A 21104-nucleotide genomic window follows, 5' to 3' on the forward strand; every position below is an offset into this window, starting at 1 on the left:
GTATTATAAACATGTTTTACAATGTATATCATGATGTCTTGGTGATATTACCACACACTTAAGAAATTCAAAAGCTCGGCACAAAGCATTGCATTGGCTTCGAAAATATGCTTTCAAGTCAAAATTATAACGGACAGATAGAAAAGAAATAACGAAAGGAATGAACTTGTAGAAAATTCATAACTATCGTAGAATGGAAAGAGGTGGTTAGGATATAAGAAAGGAGATAATAAATAGAGATAGAGATAGAGATATAGAGAGATTAATGCTCACATGTCTAGGTTAGGTTGACCGACGTTGTCGCACGAGTCGCCGTATCCGTTTTGATCGGAGTCGCCTTGATCTGGATTGGCATGATCCGGGCAGTTGTCGCACAAATCGCCCACCCCGTCCCCGTCTCGGTCAGTCTGGTACGTGCTGTTGACCAGTGGGCAGTTATCGGCCTGATCTGGGATACCTTCGAAACCAAAGAAGAGAGGGAGAGAGAGAGAGAGAGAGAAGGGGGAGGACGGTGGTGGCAGAGAGCAGTATGGAAATTCAAATCAACACTGGTCTATATAACTGTGCTGACTAACTTTGACTGTTCCATTACTTCTGTCAACGGCTGGAACTCGACAAGAATTCATAAAACTGCTACAACATTACATCTTTTGTTTCAATTAGTATTACCATTTTCGTAAGATTTAAAAAAAAGAGGTTTGTACGCCAATTACCTGTCTTTGTGATTATGTAAATCTATCGGTTGATTAACCTTTTTATTTTCTTTCACACATATCACATTGTCATTTCTAATAAAAAGAAAGAGGGAGTATAAAGCGTAATTAGACGTGAAGAAAAGAGTAATGGAATCCTACCATCGTCATCGTCATCATCGTCGCAGTCATCGCCCACACCGTCCCCGTCGGTGTCGATCTGTCTGCTGATATTAGACGGACAGAAGTCGCAGAGATCGCCAAATCCGTCCCCATCGCTGTCCCGCTGATCTGGGTTCCACACAAACTGACAGTTGTCCTAAGAACGAAGAGAAAATGATAACAGAATTTTAGGTCCGTACGTCTGTACTTTATACATAATCATGCAGACGCTCACGCTCGCATACGTGTGTGCATACGTCTTGATTTGATTTTGATTTGATTTATCTCTGCAATTTTAACAACGTATATAAAACAACATAACAAACAATTGTCCTGTACTATGCATATTATATCCTACACAAGATGAAAAGAAATACAGTCATAATGTACCGACGACGAAATATTGTTTAAGTGAATTATCATCATACAAAAACGATTGAAAAATCATTGATTATTCGACTTAATAATAGAAAAAATGTAGGAGACTGTCATCTTAACCCTAAAAAGACTGGGCTATTTTGGTAGCTCGAAAGACTGGGAGAGAGGGGGGGGGGGGGCTCAAGGCCCCCCCCCCCCCCCTTAAGATCTCGGCCGTGGATCGCGCGATCGCCGCGGAACTTTGCACAATGGTAGTGTGCGATGTAATCTACAAGATCGTGTTTTAAAATTTTCCAAAATAGTCTTCTTTTATTTGATTTGATTACTTATGATAATTTATGCGAGAAATCAGAATCTTTCATCTAAATCAGTAAATAAAGCTCCAAAAGTGTTAATTTTTGGTATAATTATTGTTTGTGGCATTCTTAGCAAATGTACTTTAAAAAAAAACGGTATCAAAATTAATTTCTTATTTATTTTATTGTTTCATGAATTTCTTATGTATTTACTTGTTTTTTCGACCTTTTGTTTTTGTTTTTTTTTTGCAACAAAATTTGTCACAGACACTTTTTGAAGCATAATACTCCTAGAACAAACAAATTTTAGCCATATACAGTAAAAATAAGTAAATTTATATGAACCATGTGAAAAAACTCAATTTGCATTGACTTTGTACACAAAATCACATTTTTTAGCCACTTTTTGGCCTCACATGCATGTACAAAAAGTCATGTAACTTCAGAAGCGTACCCCAGGCGCCACAAATTTGGTGTCAAAATGTGCGGAAAACTCAAAAGAAAAAAGTCATGGAGCATCGCGGCGAGAGCATTGCGTGTTGCAGAGTAATCGTGCGAAATGTCGAGGGGGGGGGGGGGGGTCGGAGCCCCCCCCCCCCCCCCCCAGTGCAGTTAGGGTTAAGCTGTAGCTTGAGTTTGATGGCGACCTGTCGAAAAAGTTGGTGCTCTTGCTTCTCATATCGGAGATGAAACTCCATATCTTGTTAGGCTATTTCACACCTCGAGTAAACGTCGAATTTCTTGAATAACCACTTCATGATTAATGGTGTCATCATGATGATAAAATTTTGAACACCAGCAGAATCTGCAGTTTGACGCTTATGCAGTCTCAAGTAGTAGTTTTAGGGTAAGATAATGATAGTACAGTATCCATTTGGTGGGAGTCTCGTCGCAAACACATCTAAGATCGAAATAAGGTCAAATTGTTACACTTACCCTGACTTTAGAGTACTGTACTTTAGATTGCTTAGTTTCTCAATTAAATGGAATAAAAATTTGACGATTTTAGATTTCTGCGCAAACGTTCTTCAATCACGTTTACATTGCATACTAATTGTATAGAACAATTGAAAAAGGTAAACCTTGTCGTAAAATGACTGGGGGGACATATATTTTATGTAAAGCAAGGCTTCCTTTGCAAACCATCACTAAAGATAATCATCTCAACCCTCAACATTTGTTCTATGACATTTGCTCCTACGACACTTGCTCCATTGAACTATGTGCACAATAAGTCAAGCATAAATTCTACCCACGAGGTAATCCTAACCTATAATCTTTATCCTCACATCAAATTCAACCTAAAGACCTGTCACAACCCCTACCCCAAAACCTATAGGACATTGGAAAAAATAAGACCGGATCAATTGTCCAAGGAGGAAATGTGCTAAAAACGCTTTGGGTGTTTTGTGTGCGTTGCATAATATGCTACCCTGACCTCCTGCTACAGGCAGGGCTAAATCTCATGCGACGCGTTTCCAAGTTGTAATAACATAAGCGTTAAAGGGATGATACAGTCTTGGTGGAGATGAGAATTAGGCGTTTAACTTTTTGCGAGATACCAAGAAAACGCCTATAGTACAGAGCATCACATTTCTAAGAGGAATTCAAAGTTTATTTGACAAAAATCGGGTTTGGAATGACTGAAACATCCAAAAAACAAAGCAAAACAAGGCGAACGTAATAAAAGGTGGGTCCCAAACTTTATCAGAATTGCTTTGTTTTGGATACCTCAGCCATTTCAAAACCAATTTTCATCAAATAAATGTTAAATTCCTTATGGAATTACATGTTCTTTTATATTTCTAAAGATGTTTCTCATTATCTCATCAAAAAATGTTAGATACATGAAATTAGGTCTCAACCTAAATTATGCAATCCCTTTAAGCAGGAAGGCCTATTAGTTGCTAGTCCTATTACCTTGGCATCTTTTATGCGATCACTATCGTCATCCTCATCACACGCGTCCCCGAACCCGTCACCATCGACGTCTTCCTGGCCACTGTTCGGGAACGTCGGGCAGTTGTCTCCCTGGCAACCGTCAAAGTTGTCAAGGTCGCAGGCCAGAGTCGCGGCTGGTCGTCCGTCCGCGTCGTCGTCGAGTTCACAAACGACTCCGTTTCCCGCAAACCCGCCGTCACACTTTATAGGAAAGTTAAAATGACAGAAATGTGCACATGTGATATCAGTATGATAAAAACAACAACAACATAACATCATGCTCAATTAACACTACTGAAAACAAAAAAATCCACATTGATTTGCTTCTACCTATGGCTCATCAGCCTCTCCCAACCACGATATTTATAACATAGTCATGTAAAATATAACTTTTATTAAAAAAAAAAGAAAAAAAGAAGAAAAATAGCTATTTTGGTAGATATGTAAAAATCATTATTGCTGACGTGGGCAATTCTACTGTGTAGATTAGATTTGAATAAGAAAAAAAGATATGCGTGGTGTTGGCTTTATACCTCGCATTGGAAAGTCCCCTCTCCCGTGGTTGTACAAGATGCGTTGCCATGGCAATCGTCCAGATCCAAGAAGCAGTAGTCTCCCGGTGTACATCCTCGTCCATCGTCTCCGATGATATAACCAGCCTCACACACGGTTGTGCAGGTGAAACTCCCCTGTTCGATTTAAAGGGTGGTTATAAAAAACGCTGGTATTTCTATTTATTTATTTCAACTCATGTTTCCTTTGTGATAAAAACATACTGGTAGAGTAATATTACGGAGGGGATGAAAATGATGGTGGCACACCAGTATGTCACGCATTTCTTACAGCAAGCAAATCATCACCACTAAAGCCGAGTAAGTTCAACCATTCCTCCGACAGAAGCCCCATTGCCCCCATCTCGATCCATTCTCTTTTCCAACGTGGGCCGAACAGGCCACACCCATGTTGCTGAATATGCATATTCATGACAGTATACATATAGTTATCAGAGATCTGTATTTCAATCTGTATTTGAGCAGGATGCAAAGATTGGTGATTCTGATTACTAAAATTAAAAAGAGCAAGACGAAAAAAAAAAACCAATACTGAACAAATAGATGAGGGAAAGAGAGACAGAGAGAGGTGGGGGCATGCATACACTGCAAAAAGTCCGGTGTTAAGTAGTGAACACCGAGCTGGTGTGAAATTGTCGGTGCTCATCTATGGTGTTAAATTAACACCTCCGGGTGTCATTTCAAAATTTCAAACTGTTTTTTAAAGAGTTTCTTAGTAACTGCACTTCTTGTTGATTTTTAAGTTAAACAAGACGATCATGAATTTTACATTAAAATACTAGATTTCTGAAAAAAAAATGTGAAAATAAATTTACACCAAAGTAACGCCAGCTGGTGTGGTCTCTTATTGAAGCTGGACGGGTGTTAAACCATTGATATTAACACCAACAAATATCAAATCAACACCATGTGGTGTCATTTTTATGTTAACACCAGTGCATTGTCAAAATAACACGAGGTACAGTATCAAATTAACACCACGGAGTGTCAGGTGAACACTTTTCAACACCATCACAGTGCATTTTCTACACCTGCGGGTGTGGTCCTCTATTGAAGTTTGATCGGTGTTAGATTTAACACTCGTGGTGTTAAATCTAACACCGATGTTATTACAGTGTAGAAGTGGAGAGAAAATGGAAAATGGAAATGAGAGATGAAGGTTGACAGAGTAAAGCTGTGCTCACTGCGCAGACAAGTTTGATTATTGGTCATTCTTCGCTAATTGTATTTTTTGGCCTTACAAATTATTGACTGAAAAAAGTGCTTCAGAATTTAAAAATCTTTCAAAGTGGGGAAATCACAATAAATGTTGACTTCATTTAATACTGACGCAATCTTATAATGGTGTTTCCTCATTAAAATTCAATTTTTACGGTTGCAGTAAAAAAAATATATATATGTGACCGTGCACCTCAAAACGAACATAAAGTCGCACACACTGATTTTGCGTGAGGACTGAAAATAAGTGAAATGGGTCAACCTAGCCAAACTTGACTTTTTCATATTTTCTGAAAGAGCGGGTCTTCTTTTACATTATGCTAAAATTTGGTATCATAAAACGGGCAGGAAAGTGTGTTTTTTTTAGCAGTTTATCTCGAACATTTTTGGTAGAATAGTGTGATTACGTGTGTCTTTAGAATCCCTTTTTCATTTCTGAAAAAAAAACCTTATCCATACTCTTCACTTTCAACTCTAATAACTTTTGAAAGCATAGTGCTGCTGCTTTGAATGTTGGCATTAATTATGAACAAAATGTGTTAATGAGGCATGCTTAATTTCAGTTTAATCTGATAATCCCTTCATTGTTGTTACTCTGGTGGTTTACTTCCTGTTTTTGTCCCATTCATCGCACACCCAGCACAGTTCGGTAAAGATTAAGCGCTTGAATAGACACTGTACTTCAGAGCCTCTTTTCTCAGTTCACACTTTTCCTGAGTTTGTGCTTTCTTTCCAATATTTAGATAGGTTAGGAGAGTCCATTTGATTTGAGTTATACATCATTTGTACTCTTTCAAAATATGGTCTCAACTAAAAATTCATGTCTGGCGACTTTTTGTTTGTTTTGAGGTGCAGGGTCATATATATATATATATATATATATATATATATATATATATATATATATAAGATGCAAAATGTGATGTGACGGAGAGGAAATTTTGTGATCTAATGTGGCATAAACAAATTTAAGGACACACATTTAATGCAACTGACCCCGTTTCAACATGCTTCCATCTTGAAAAGCGACATAAAGATATTTAATGTTTAGTATTACCGGAACATTGGGTTTTCAGTGGAACGGGACGTGCGGAAAAATAAAAATAATAGGTCAGGATAACATTTCCTCCTTTTTTGTATGTTATCTTAATTATATAAATTTGAGGCATTGTAAACGAAATATTAAGTAATGAGATGGCCTTATTTGTACATAATCATTACATTTGAAATAGCGGGACACAGAAATTATGACCCTGATGCGCGCATCCGCCAAACAACCGCACGAAGTGGGATACTTACTATAGTGTTCTCGCAAATCGCATGAACGTCACATCCTCCGTTATCAATGGCGCATTCATTGATATCGGTGCAAACCTGCAGACAAAAAAACCCCAACAAAATATGAAGACACTGATCAAAATAAAAGAAAACGAAATGTCCCCATTATAAGTTTGTTTATTGTTTTTCGTAAATGATGCATGTTATTAAAAAAAAGTAGGAAAAGGCTTGAGAACAATATTGCTGTTGATTTTTTCATTCTATAATCTGGTCATCAATCAGAAAGACAACAAAAAGTCTAATAACTCGCTTTCAGGTGAGGGCTCAAAATAGGTAGAATGGATCCATCTTGTCAATGCTGAGTTCTTGTAAACCCGATGATCACTTTTTACACAATTCCATATACAAATCTGTTTCCACGTTTTATTTGACCGCAATGCGTTCATATAATTGTGTGTGTGTGTATGTGTGTGTGTGTGTGTGTGTGTGTGTGTGGTTCGTAGATACTATCCTGCTACAGTTGCTGCAAAATATAAACTTCGTGTGTTCCATGTGCGAACACGGCTAACACCATGACCACTATTATGATTATGAGAGAATGGACAGTCGTACTACTCCAGACTCGTGATCCTTCGAGACGATCAATGATCACGTTGTCTACTCGAATTCAAGATTGGCACACTCATTGCCCCTCCCCCTCCCCTCCCCATCCCCTCCTTCAACTTTATCTCCCAACTGCAAGATTTTCAACCCACCTGTACGTGGGACCGAGCGTACTCCAAACCGATGCCGTGCGGTACCTTCCCGTTGAAACCCGGCGGACAGCTCCCGCACTCGAAGCCTGGTTCCAAGTTCACGCACGAGGTATTAACATAGCACGGGTTTGCCTCTGAACACTGTCAACACGGCAAAATGAATAGTTATAAATGTCGATTGCTAATTTTCAAAAGCTCTTGGCTTCTTTGCGAAGAAACAAGAAAACAAATGAAATGTTGTACAGAGAAACATAATTTCCTTCTTGTTTATTATTTGAAAAATTGAATTCATTATTACGAACGTATTATTTTGAAATTCGAATAAGAATCTCTACCGTTACAGAGCAGTGTTTACGATGACATTCAGAATGGTACTTCATTTGGCTTTACCTTCGTATACCAAACATGTAATATATCTGCATAGGCTAATCTAAAAAATGCAAGCCACTTTTTTAATTCAATTTTGTCCTTCGGCCATGTGTCATCGGCATCTCGTGAATCAGTAAAAATTGGATGCAGCCTAAATTTTGGAGCAGCCTAAAACCAACTCGCAGTTCCAAAGTTAAACTTGTGCATCCGATTCATTCCAATTTACTCTGTCCTGTACATCCTTTGTATACTAATTTATCTTTAAATCTTCTAGACTCATCATGTATACTTCGTTAATGTCTCGGCAGTTATCTCCCGTGCCAGTAAACCCCTTAGGGCAGTCCAGACACCTGTAGCCTCCGGTACCTCCCGTGTTCACACACGTCACCCCCTCGGTGCATGGTCCCGGGAGAGAGAGACACGGACCTGTTTGCCGTGAAGAAATTTAAAGTCAAAATAGTTTTATATGTGCTACATACCACCATACAAGATAATATACTTTATTGCCACGTCTACTCTGTATGATAAGCCCAGGAGAATCTGGACAAAGGCGATATACAAAACATATAATCATGCACAATTTCCAAAACAAAAATGAATACAAATATTGTAAAAAAAAAAGGGGGGAACGACGAGTACAAATAGTGTATGAAACGAAGAGTGGCATATCGCATGTTAGACGAGAGGTGTCATTCTTCTTCTTCAACGTAAGAGATCATCCAAAGAGACTCGAATGGATAAATTAAAAAAAACAAAAAACTGAAAAGTACCCGATTTCCATTGAAAACTAAATGCTACTTTTATCAAATTGGTACAAGGTTATTCAAGAGCAAGCACTTTGGGCATGATTGTACAGAGTGAGGATGGTAAATTCTAACATTCAGAAAAAAAAAATCCTATTTTTCGTGATTTCATTTTTTTTTTTGGCAGAATCCTCTTTTGCTTATGGTTATTAAGATAATAGCAACATGTTTAATATTAGAGATGCCACACTTTTGAGAACGTGTCATAGAGGGGCAGATATGTGAAAAAGATGCTCACATCCGGCAGAAAGTATGAAATTTTGCATAAAGGGGTATTTGGAGGCGCTGATTTCAAAAAATTGCCGGATCCAAGAGATCTGGCCACGGGGTCGGCCGCCATTTTGAATTCCAATAATATGGCCGCCGTCAAAAAGCCCTATCTTCAGTTCTGAATGACATAAGCTATTGAAATTTGATACATAAAAGGATGGTGATATGATGACTTCAATAACAGACTTATTTGATATGTCTGACAAGCTGCACGGCAGCCAATTTGAATTTTCCTACATGGTTGTCATGTTGGAGTGTTGAAAATCTCTCTCTCGGGTTTGTAAATTAGGCTACTTGATTGAGCGCGCGTTTGTAACTGATTGAGTGCGCGCTGTTGTATTAACATTGTCACGTCAGTGAAAGGTGCATTATGATTCATTTTTGCTGCACTTTTTGGCATGCCCGTGAATATTAGTCGTGATGTCTGTCTCCGCAGCCATATTGGATTTCAAAATAGCGGGCATTGCGTTTGTTAGGCACATTACATTAGTCTATTTTTAACTCAGTATATTAAAATAGTTGTTTGCACCTAATTTCACCGTCACTCACCACTTAGAACTCGAGATTTCGTCGAGGCGGCCATATTGGAATTCAAAATGGCGGCCATTCGATGTTCATCAGACACTTCAAATTAATCTGTCATCAAATTAAACATGTCAAAACGCTCTTGTGTACCAGATATTGGTGCCACAGGTCAGATATCTTGGACCCGGCAATTTTTGAAATCAGCGCCCCAAAATACCCTTACATGCAAAATTTCATACTTTCCGCCGGATGTGAGCATCTCGACCATTTTTTTTTTTTTTTTTTTTTTTTTGCTACATATCTGCCCCACTATCACCCTTTAAGCCCCTTTTACGCTTTCACGGATTGCTTCACGGATGACCACGGATCGTCATCCGTGGTGTTCCGGCATGCAAAATATCGATTTTCCTCTCAATGCCGGTGTGGATACAATGCCAACTGGATGTCTTCACGGACAAGTACGGAGGCTACAAGGACAAGTACGGTGCCTACACGGACCATAGCGGAAACGTTACGGAGCTAACACGGCCATATCAAGGAAGAGCACGGATGCAACTGGGTCCCTTCGCGGTCTTTACACGGACATCCCTAAAATGTTGACCGATGACATTTATTTTTGCTTTTGATACTTTATCGTTCTCGGGAAACATGTCTCCACAGCTAATAACAAGCACATCAGAAAATCTATAGCAGCCTACGTATGCCTCGGTTTGTCGACGTCGGGGAAATCGCTTTATTGCAAAGTCTCATTTTGCGAGAACATCATCACATAAACAAAGCAAAACAAACGAAATCAAAACACGCACACACACAAAAAAAAAACAACTTCAAGGAAATGTGTCGGGGTCACTGAAGCTTTTCAGGCGACTATTATACGAACAGAATATGAGGGGTTGCTGGCTGTACTGATGTAGGGAGATGTGAGCAAATTTAACGGACTTCATGAGCTTGTACTGGCAAAAAACACGAATTTCATCCCGGATGGAGCAGATGCTAATACGGACGTCCCGCTGTCTTCACAGATTGTCCCGGAATGAGTCCGGAGGCAACACGGAATAGCCGGTGCCTACAAGGAAGAAATACGGAAGCAACACGGAATAGACGGTGCCAACAAGGAAGATTTCGTATTGATTTTCATCGGTGATGTCCGGGATGAAAATTAAAGCAAGCTTCTTTTTTTTCCGCGCACATTCCGGATGATCAAGGATAATGCCAGATGACTTCACGATGTCAACTTTTACACTTTCACGGATCGCATCACGGATGACCACGGATCGTCGATCCGGGATCATTCGTACTGTTTCCGGCATTGACTCCGTGAAGTCATCCGGCATTATCCTTGATCATCCGGCATGTCCGCGGAAAAAAAAAAAAAAATTAAGCTTGCTTTAATTTTCATCCCGGATATCACGGGTGAAAATCAATACAGACTCTTCCTTGTTGGCACCGTCTACTCCGTGCTGCCTCCGTATTCATTCCTCGTAGGCATCGGCTACTCCCTGTTGCCTCCGTACTCATTCTGGGACAATCCGTGAAGACATCGGGACGTCCGTAGTAGCATCGGCGCCATCCGGGATGAAATATTCGTGTATTTTGCCAATACAAGCTCATAAAGTCCGTGAAATTTGCTCACATCTTCCCCCATCAGTACAGCCATCAACCCCTCATACTGTTCTTAAAGTGGTCGCCGGAGTAATACCCACACATACCTCCTTGCTGTTTTTCTTCTTTGTGTGTGTTTTGAATTGTTTTGTTTTGCTTTGTTTATGTCTTGATTTTCCAGAAAAATGAGAGTTTGAAACAAAGAGATATGCCTTAATGGTGTCGACAAGCAGAGAAGTATGTACGCTGCTGCAGATTTCTTGTGTGCTTGTTATACATGCATTTAGCTCTGGAGGCATGTCGCCCGAGAATGATAAAGTATCAAAAGCAAAAGCAAAAGTCATCTGTCAATTTTTCAGGGATATCCGTGTAATGACCGTGAAGGGACCCAGTTGCATCCGTGCTCTTCCTTGATATCTGTGTTGCCTCCGTATCGTTTCCGCTGTGGTCCGCGTTCATTCCTTGTCTGTCCGTGTAGGCACCGTACTTGTCCGCGTAGCCTCCGTACTTGCCCGTGTAGACACCCAGTTGGGATCATGTTCACACCGTCATTGAAATGAAAATCGATATTTTGCATGCCGGACCACCGCGGACGACGATCCGTGGTCATCCGTGTAGCAATCCGTGAAAGTGTAAAAAGGGCTTAAAAGGGGCTTTACTCACAATCAGCTTCCGACAGACATGGCTGGCACACCGAACAGTCTCCCAACGAGAACTCGCTGGGCTGACATGGGGTGCACTCCGTCTTTCCCTCGGTACTGCTAAACCCGCTGTCACAACAGGTGCACTCAGACTGGAGAGATTCGTTGTTGTAAGATCCAGGGGCGCAGGGTTTGCAGGACTCTTTGTAATAGACATAGGCCAAGAGTAAATCCTGAATACCACTTTGTATTCAAAAGAAAGTAGTTTCACTGAAATGTCACTATGCGTATAACACATTCAATTTCAGGATTATTATTTTCCTCCTTTCCGAGGTGATACTGAAATAAGATTAACTTCAGGTTAGCAATTGTAATTGGAACTATACTTGCATAATAAAAGAATAAAGAATTGGTTAAAACAATAAATACAGAAAGAAATAAAATCAAGCGTTAACGAATATCGACATTGATTTATAAAGCGGTCAAGTTATTGTCCGTGAAAAACTAACTCCAACGAATGAAAATATTGGAACTACTTTAAATAGTTCCATTCATGTGACTTTCTCTTAAATCACTTGTGATATTGAGGTTACCTGTGTCATATCCCCTGGAGAAAGTTCCTGGTCCGCAAGGGAACCTCTGTCCATCAAAGCAGGCTGTCCCTGCCTCACAAGTCGTACACTCATCAGGACAATACTGTGATAGAGAGCGTTGGAAAATGAACACTTGTCTTCACAAAGTTCAGAAAGTCAACTTCTAAAAGTTAGATCTCATACTTCCCGAGAGTGCTGGAAAAAAAAAATCTGTAATTCAGTGCACACTTTCATGCTTCATCATTGGACATTTTGCGTTGGTGTCTGTCCAATCTAAAGTAGGCATTGTACTCGTTTTCAACATAATCAATACTGTATTTTCGACAGGAAAGGGAAAGTATCATCCTTCATTTGCTCTATGTAATACAGTGTGTCTCCAGTAGATGGTAGTGCTGCTACCGAATGAGTATCACTGCAGCTGCAACAATGAAAATCGACTTCTAGAGAAAGCTGAAGAACTTCGAAATTTGGACACTTCAAGATGTAGTGCCCTATTGATGTCGAGATATTACCTTTCAAAGTGCACAGTAGAAGTTGAATTCTTAATGTGGTAACAGAGTAATATCATATCTTCAAACATGTGTTATATAGAAAAGCAGTTCATAAGATTAATGTTATTAGGGGATGGAGATCTTGAATGAGTACTTACTGTGGTGTTGCAGGTAACATAGGTGTACGTTGGACAATGGGTAGCATAGCCGTCAACACACAACTTTTGGGAGAGATTAACAGAAAAAAAAAAACAATGACCAAAGGCATAAATGAAAACTGCGTAAAAATCACCACGCTTCATCAAATCATGGTGTGTGTTTTTTGTGTGTTTTGTGTTTGTGTGTGTGTGTGTGTGTATGTTTTGTGTTTTGTTGTGTTTCTCTTTGTTGCACATTCAACATTCTTGATGGAGGGATCGGAATAGATGAAAAGCGGCTCTTACAAAGAAACTAACTCAAAATATACTTATAAACCACACAGTTCTTTTGGAGCAATGGAGCATTATAATCATCATCATTACAACATTTGCACGACAAGAACTATCAGCATCGTAATCATAATCATTGTTAATATTCTACTTCCAAACTTCTTCTTCTTCTTGTACTTGTTGCTATTATCATTTCAATATTTTCATTTATATCGTTATTATTGACACTCTTCTCGATTCAATCCTTAGTGCTGACAACCCCCAAAGGCAATGAGGTGCGACATATACCCATCCAATGGGGCACTCGGAGCATTCTGAAGCGTGACCGAATGAATGCTCTGTGGGCGAGCGAGGGCAGTCAACCTGTGGCGAGTCGCATCGTCCACACGGCCTCTGGAGACCATCCCCGATGCAGTAGTTTGTAGTCTCGCATCGCTCGCATTGTGAAAGATCTTTGAAGGGAGAGGGGAGAGACAGACAAAGAGACAGAAAATAAGAACAATTGAAGAAACAATTAACCAACGATCAACAGCCCTTCACAACCAAAATACTTATGAAGATGTAAGATCTGCAAAGATTGGTATAATGTGCGAAATAAGTATTCACAAACTCTCAGTATAATAACCGACCAAAAATGTGATCTTCACATTGACACCACGAAAAAAAAAAATAACAGAAGGAAATATCGTCAACGCAGGAGATAAAATCTGGATAGTGATGACTAAATACGAAAGTTTGACTAATTAGACTGAAATCATTAACAAAAACAGTAATATAAGCTCTTAATGAAACTTTTTTTTTCTATGGACAATGGAACTGGGGGATGACCCAATAATAATAGAATAATGTGATTTACGTCGGAATCTTCTCTCTGTTGTACAGCCAAGTATCTCGAAGCGAAGCCCGATCTCGATGTTCCACGTCTTGGGGTAGATCCTGATGTACCGGGCATAAACCTCCTCAAACATATTTAGTTTCATCCCATTCTTGTTTGAGTTGGCGGTAAAATTCTGCAAGGAAAACAAAATATTTCGTAAAGCTATTGTACACATAGTTCTTCACCAACCTAATGTTAATTAAACATCATTATCGACTGATTCCCCGGATCAGAGTTTCTAAGAAATTTGCTGGGTCAGGTATCCCCCTTAGGCCACATACTTTTCCCCTCAAAACATCACTTTCACGTAACAGCATGAGACATTTCCAATGCCATCTGAAGGGCCGTCCGACAACATAGACGGACTTGATCTCCACATTCTTAACAGAAAAAAAAAAAACCCTCAAATTTACGACGCACAACACCAATCGGCCCTTTTAAAGAAGTAGAAGATCGGTGTAGCCATATCACTCATTGAAAAGATGAGTTTATGTTTGTAAATAATAAATGATACTTAAACTACAAGTTGTGTTTCCTGCTACTTGTACTTCTTACATGGCAGTCATGGTATGTATGGATTTACGAATCTACGGTCCATGGTGAGTAATGATAACCGTTTTATCGACGTCTGATGTTCATGTTATTAATGATTCTCAGGTGACATCAGAGTACAAATTAAGAAAAAAAAGTTACTGTGAATTAATCATTATTCCTGTCCAACGGTGAATAATAATAAGCTGTCAAAGATTATGGCATTGGCTACGGGAGGCGGTTGGGTTGGGGTAAAACGCACCTTGATGTTTCTACTCTCTTGAACGTAAGTCCAGCTGGAGGTGTCGTTGCTATAGGCAACCTGGTAAGTCTCCACCCAGTGGTCATCGTCCAGGCTACCCTGGGTCTGGAGTCCAGAGAAGATAGTGACCTCCCCCATGTCCACCTGGATCCACTGGTTAGTGTCCGAAACCGCTGGAACCCAACCTAATCAAGCAGCGATGCAATAACAGCTATGTGGAGATCTGCTATATAGGATTTTTTTTGCATCATTATTGATTTCTTGTATAAGGTTTAGAAATTTCCTTTCATTAAAGACTAATTATGAGTGACTATCTTGCATTTTTGAAAACGTTGCATGTCTCTGAAATAGCAAAATGTGGTTTACTGCTACAAAGCATTATTATTTTCAGATCTACCCTTTTAGAGCAGGAACTGAATTGAAAAAAAATATGCATATATCATATCATACTTACATTTATATCCAATATCACCTAAGTTATTCACCTAGCCTGTTTTGTTTGGTATTAGACGCATTTTCGGTAATCAAACCCATAACACGAATATTCTTATCTTCTACTAACCGGATCCGATTGGCCCACGTTCGGTGGCGGCAGAGTAGAGCCTGGCCTTGTCTGGGCTGTAGTCATCCCTGAGCACGCTTGACGCCGTGATCATGCCGTCTCGTATGATCCCGTTCTCCATTCCTCTCGGATCACGGCAGTCTATTGATTAAAGAAGAGAGGTAGCCTAATAACCTTACTCTCCTTATTACGTCTTCTTCCGCTCTCCTGTTTCTCATTTTTCCGTTATGAGTTGGAGGAGACCTTTGTACGTTCAGTGGTGCGTCTTTATAACAATTGAAAATCATACATTGTTTGATGAATTGCTTAAAAAAAAACCAAATCACAAATTGATGTGTGTGTGTGTGTCTGTGTTTTCTTCTCCGCTAATGGCAGTCACTTTTCTTTTAATGGCGTGTATGTCTGGGGTTGAATCAAACCATAATTGTAAATAACTATGTTCAGTTCAGTTCAGTTCAGTTCAGTTCAGTTCAGTTTTTATTTCTGCATTTCAAAATCAATACAAATCAACAAATCAACAAGATACTTACATAGTCATTTACACAGCTAATATTCGTAACGTTTGGATCTTACATACATTTTCTTTTTTTTTTTCAAGAACGAATATCATATATGAAAGGAAGCAATAGGAAATGATAAAAATGAAATGCAGGGGACCATCATCATAAGCTAAGCTTGACGAGGATGATGGCCCCAGGTAAAGAGATACATAAAGAAAATCTTGCCACTCACTGAGTGGGGGGTAATTGTGCAATGGGCTCAACGAAGAGATACATAAAGAAAATCTTGCCACTCACTGAGTGGGAAGTAATTGTGCGAAGGGCGTGCGGTATCAATGTATCAATGAATGAATAAATCGAGTAGATAGATAAAGAATTATATAATTTCCACGAATAAACTGATATAATTAAAATTATTTTAAATCAATTCAGTGTGAACGCAGCCAATTTCAGTCGCAGAAAATTCCTAGGGATAAGATGTACAAAAATGTACAGCTAATCATACTTACCGTACTCGAAGAGGTAATACTTTGGCACCCTTAGATGCAATTCTCCAGTCGTTTCGTTAATGTAAATGCTGGACTCAATCGATTCTCCCAGAATATCAAATATGCAGGTTTCGCTGATCGTAAGATTTACTAACACCACGTCACCAAGTGAGGGCGTTCCACCGTCGATAGCGGCCACAATAATTTCGACCATGTAAAAGCTGGAGTTATCCATAGGCCTGGATGGTATCACAGAATAAACGTATATCAGCGTGCAATTATGATGCTTTAGGAAACAGAGTCGGACGGTGATCAATAGATGAATTGTGGTTGCGAACACAGCATGCCAACCAGTTGCACCTAGAAGTCACTTGTTCATGGATATTGTCGACGCTAGTTTTAGTCCAGCATTAATTGTCATTAACGTCAAAAACAAAACTGCCTGAAATTTCTACACCTGTCTGTTATAATAATGATTAAGATTATCCTAAAACAACAGCAGAAGAATAAATATAGCTTATTAAACGTTTCGGATGACTGAAATCATATTCACATAGTAACGTTCGTACAAAAATGTCTCTTAAAAACAAAATAGATAAACATTATAACCAAAAGAAATACATTAAATTTGAAAAAAAAAACCACACTATTCTCCATATACAAGCACATCCATACCAGGTAATGTCATTTATTATAATCAAACGCCTGAAGAGATCCTTGTCATTTGGTTGGTTGTTTGCCCTTGATCATTCGGCCGATTTCATTATGACGTCATCATTCATGCAATTGTGGCTCCATGAACCGTGCTAGTTTGGACATACGATTTGCTCTATTACAGGCTTGCTGAGAGTCCTGCAAAATACGCATTTAAAATGCTTGCATTTGCAGTGTGTGTAGGCGACAGCGCGCTAAAGTAAAATGTTCAGTGAGCACTCTCGCAAACTCAGATTCTCTCTTGTTTCTTAATTAAGAAAACAACAAATGACAATGATCTATTTGGTTTTTGGCGTTACATAAAACAATTAATAAATGTTTTTCATTCGTGCAATGGATAGACAATTTCATTCGGGGAAAGATGAAATAACTAATCCATTCAACTCGCCTGCGCCTAGTTGAATGGACCATTTCATATTTCACCTCATGAAATATTCTGTCCATTGCACTCTTAAACATTCATTATTTGTATACTAGACGAAATGTTTGTATCGGAAGATTGGAACTCACATGCTGGAGAGCGTTGCAGTCGTGAATGTAAGCTGTGAGTTTACACCCACGTCCGCATCCGTTGCCCTGACAACAGCCAAAGGTTCTCTGCTCAGCACAGGAAGAGGGAAGAAGCGGTAACTATCGTTGCCATGGAGAATGGGACAGTTGTCATTACTGTCCTCCACGAGGATCTGAAGATGTATTCGATAAACACACATGCACATAGAGTGCGTTTGTGATAAGAGATTAATTTTACGAGCATATTGCGGGCAGAAGTTGATGAATGCAGAGCACAATCAACAGAAAAAAAAGGATCGAAATACGATATGCATGCATGCTATTTAAGATAAAGAACAAAACGATACATGTTATTGAAAGAGACAGACAGAATAACGCAAGGCCAGGTTCTAACAAGTTCGTTATAGGGACAAATGGAAAAGTTTTAAACAGCTAATCCTTCGTAACACACCTGGATTTTGATGGAACCAGTCCGCGTCGGTACTTGAAAGTCGTCTTCGACGAAGATAACAAGAAAGTATTCGGTTGCCACCTCGTAGTCGACAGCGACATCGAGCACCAAGTCCGCAAAGACAGAGGTGATTATGAATTCTTGGATTCCAGTGACGTTAGGTTCCTGGTCTAGATATCAGAATTAGAAAGAAAAATATAGTATTATGATATAAGTTACAGTGTTGGTATAAAAATACAAAATAAAATGAATTGATTAATTAAAACAATAATGATTAAGAGACGTATTGCATTGGCGCGTTAAACCAATGCAACGTTAGCACCAAACGGGAAATACGACATGCTAGTTAGCGCATTGTGTGAAGTGTTCACAATGTGCTCTAACCGAGCATACCACGTCGGAAATAATGACCATGTTGTGAGCATCCACGAAGTTTATGTAAAATTTACCATGGCACTTGATAATTATTATCATGGATTTTTTTTCTTTCTTTGCTACTTTCTGTTCCATATAATTAGTTCACCACTGTCACAATTTGGGGACAATTAAAGTATTCTGCTTAGACACTTAAATAAAGATTGCTGCATCGTTACTAAAAAAATAGATCAGTGAGGTCAAAAGAGATGAATATCGAAAGTTTCTTACTTAGAACCGGGTCAGTCGGGCACGTGGAGAAAACAATTCCATTAACTTCATAGGTAGGACCATCTTGTGCAATTCCGGTAAAGTTTCCAGCTCCAACGGTTGGTCCAGTGCTGTTTTCAAATGTAAAATGTCGTGCCTCATTGCCTGCCGGAGGAAAAAAAAAAACAAATAATAAGGAAAGCAATGAAGATGACGACGGAGACGCCACTACCAATAATGCTGCTGCTATTGCAACTAATGTTTCAGCTAGTACTACTACTACAACCGCTGCTGCTACTACTACTACTACTGCTACTAGTACTACTACTACTGCTGCTGCTACTAACTACTACTACTACTGCTACTACTACTACTACTACTAATACCCCTATTAACTCCAAGCTACTACTACTTTCACTAGTTCTACAACTAATACTACTTCAAGTTTTATTACGAATGATTAGTTGTAATAACATTCCACTAATATGATAATAGTATTGCTAAATTTAATAGAACATAATCTTCTGAAGCAATACTGTTCCTCGCTGTAATGTGAACAGTGATCGATCAAAGACTGCAGGGTCCTCATCACTTCCACAAGAATAGATAGATAAATAGACAGACAGATAAAACGATTGATAGATAGCAGCTGCCATAAAGTAACTACCTGTCTAGGTAGTTAGATGGAAAGATAGATAGATAGATAGATAGATAGATAGAAAGATAGATAGATAACGATGGATGGATAGGTAGAAAGATGGATAGAAAGATCGATAGATAGATAGATAGGTATTTTCATGATTTCCTCCAACTCTCACCGCTTATGATCGAAACGCTGAGGGTGCTTGTCGAGAATACATCTCCGACCGTGATCGTTGCAAGCGAGGAGTTAACCGAGAGATCTTCGCTGACGACAACGTTGTACACGTCGGCTCTGTCATCGTCACCAAGAAGAGAGAACCCTCTCAGCTCGAGGAGAAAATCAGACGCGCAACTCTGCCTCTCAGTGTGGAATATGTCCAGGCGATACTTCTCGCCGATCTGAAATCAAATCAGAAAAAAACACTTATGAAACAAACGCTTCTTTACATAGGCTAAACACAATTGTTTGAATCCCAAAAGTTTTAAAGAAATATTTTTTATAATTAATACCTGTTTTATAACACTTATATAATAACTTATGATAAAATTGAAATGATTAAAGAAGGTCACGGAAGGTGTATTGGTGACATTGATGACATGTTGACCTTTTTATGAGTGATAAGCATGTTTTGTAACGTAATTGTATGAAAAACAAACTTCAATTTAAGACCGCTCTCCATCAATACTGAGTAGATACCTATTTATCTTTGCTATTTTGCCTTCCACGTGTTTATGACAGATATTTTCTGTACTTTATTTGCTCTTCAAGTGTTTACGCTATTGTGGAACATTTTCCTACAAAATGACTGCGAAAACGAAGGGCCTTTAGGTCAAAGGTCACGTGTGCACGTCACGACACAACATAATGTAGATTAAATTTCAAGTGATTAACATTATTGACGCAAGGTTAGCTAATATGACGGCAAACGGTGTAATCACTATCTATGTCTTGACTAAACCCTTATATCAAAACATCGAGGAATTTTGGTGTAATTTCGTAATAAAATATAAAAAACCCCACAAACACTAAGAACAAAAAAGTGGAAAAGGCTGTAGAAAGAGGAGATAGAAATAAGCTTACCACTAAGTCTAAATACTGCACGTCAGATTGATCACTGTTTACATGACATTCTCCTGCAATCACGTCGCCCTCCCGGATGGCGAAATAAGTGCCAACTAAAACATACAAAAATAAAACAAAACAAGGGAAATGGTTATAGTGCATTATTCTTAAAAAATAATGATAGTGTTTCTCGCCAGACATTGAAAAAAAAAAAACAAAAAAGTGATTGAATATCACGCACAGTAAGGCAGTACCTATATGATATACGGAGTGAGCCAACTTTATTTCATAACTGTGTTCATTGCACTTTTGACAGACAATGCAAGTGACCATAATCTCGAACTTAGATTACTCTTCTTCTTTATTTGGGGTCATGTCTTCATCATTATATGATTTAGTGACTGATGAAAATTGTTGGCAGAAATAAACTTACTGTGATCTTGCCTAAGGGTAATTTTCTTGCAGTTTGTTGAAAACTGATATCCTCTGTGTAGCTCTACGACCAGGACTTTGTTTAGGAAGACCCAGATTTCTTCGCCTCCTCCGACGGCGAGTTCTTCATTCCCGTTGAAGCGAATCGCTGTCCTGATAGCGCTGGTAAAACTTCACGTAAATATGTATTATTTTTGATTTCAAACAGTTGGTTTATTACCCCGATGAATGCCGAAATCGACTGTGGAATTCAATCACCTTCAGTTTTTACTTCAAACAATGAAATCATGCTTGAATCACATGCAGTGAATGCATCACATCGTTCTCATCATGTTCATCAATTACATGATGAATACTATCAATAAATATGTACATTGTTTTATTAAAACTATGTATCTTGAAGAAGCAGCGGTACGAGTTATTATGACATCAGT

The 21104-nt window shown here is 38.9% G+C and overlaps 1 protein-coding gene across 1 annotated transcript in view; it reads right to left on the reverse strand.

The window, feature by feature from the left end:
• LOC139730192 (uncharacterized) overlaps positions 1 to 21104 on the reverse strand; it is a 92232-nt gene that overhangs the window by 14401 nt on the left and 56727 nt on the right. The window contains exons 13-34 of the mRNA XM_071641087.1: positions 20672 to 20841; positions 20257 to 20351; positions 19352 to 19574; positions 18555 to 18698; positions 17910 to 18079; positions 17459 to 17631; positions 16256 to 16473; positions 15247 to 15387; positions 14699 to 14869; positions 14258 to 14271; positions 13871 to 14024; positions 13303 to 13466; positions 12745 to 12807; positions 12096 to 12198; positions 11525 to 11704; positions 7951 to 8087; positions 7293 to 7433; positions 6559 to 6633; positions 4003 to 4158; positions 3449 to 3670; positions 855 to 1011; positions 274 to 457 (exon numbers count right to left, since the gene is read on the reverse strand). Of these exons, the coding sequence (XP_071497188.1) occupies positions 274 to 457; positions 855 to 1011; positions 3449 to 3670; positions 4003 to 4158; positions 6559 to 6633; positions 7293 to 7433; positions 7951 to 8087; positions 11525 to 11704; positions 12096 to 12198; positions 12745 to 12807; positions 13303 to 13466; positions 13871 to 14024; positions 14258 to 14271; positions 14699 to 14869; positions 15247 to 15387; positions 16256 to 16473; positions 17459 to 17631; positions 17910 to 18079; positions 18555 to 18698; positions 19352 to 19574; positions 20257 to 20351; positions 20672 to 20841 (3255 nt within the window). The remainder of the gene's footprint in view (positions 1 to 273; positions 458 to 854; positions 1012 to 3448; positions 3671 to 4002; positions 4159 to 6558; positions 6634 to 7292; positions 7434 to 7950; positions 8088 to 11524; positions 11705 to 12095; positions 12199 to 12744; positions 12808 to 13302; positions 13467 to 13870; positions 14025 to 14257; positions 14272 to 14698; positions 14870 to 15246; positions 15388 to 16255; positions 16474 to 17458; positions 17632 to 17909; positions 18080 to 18554; positions 18699 to 19351; positions 19575 to 20256; positions 20352 to 20671; positions 20842 to 21104) is intronic.

This window comes from Diadema antillarum, unplaced genomic scaffold (assembly GCF_040938485.1).
Source record: "Diadema antillarum isolate AM-2024a unplaced genomic scaffold, OU_Dant_1.0 seq00000297_RagTag, whole genome shotgun sequence".
NCBI lineage: Eukaryota > Metazoa > Echinodermata > Echinoidea > Diadematoida > Diadematidae > Diadema > Diadema antillarum.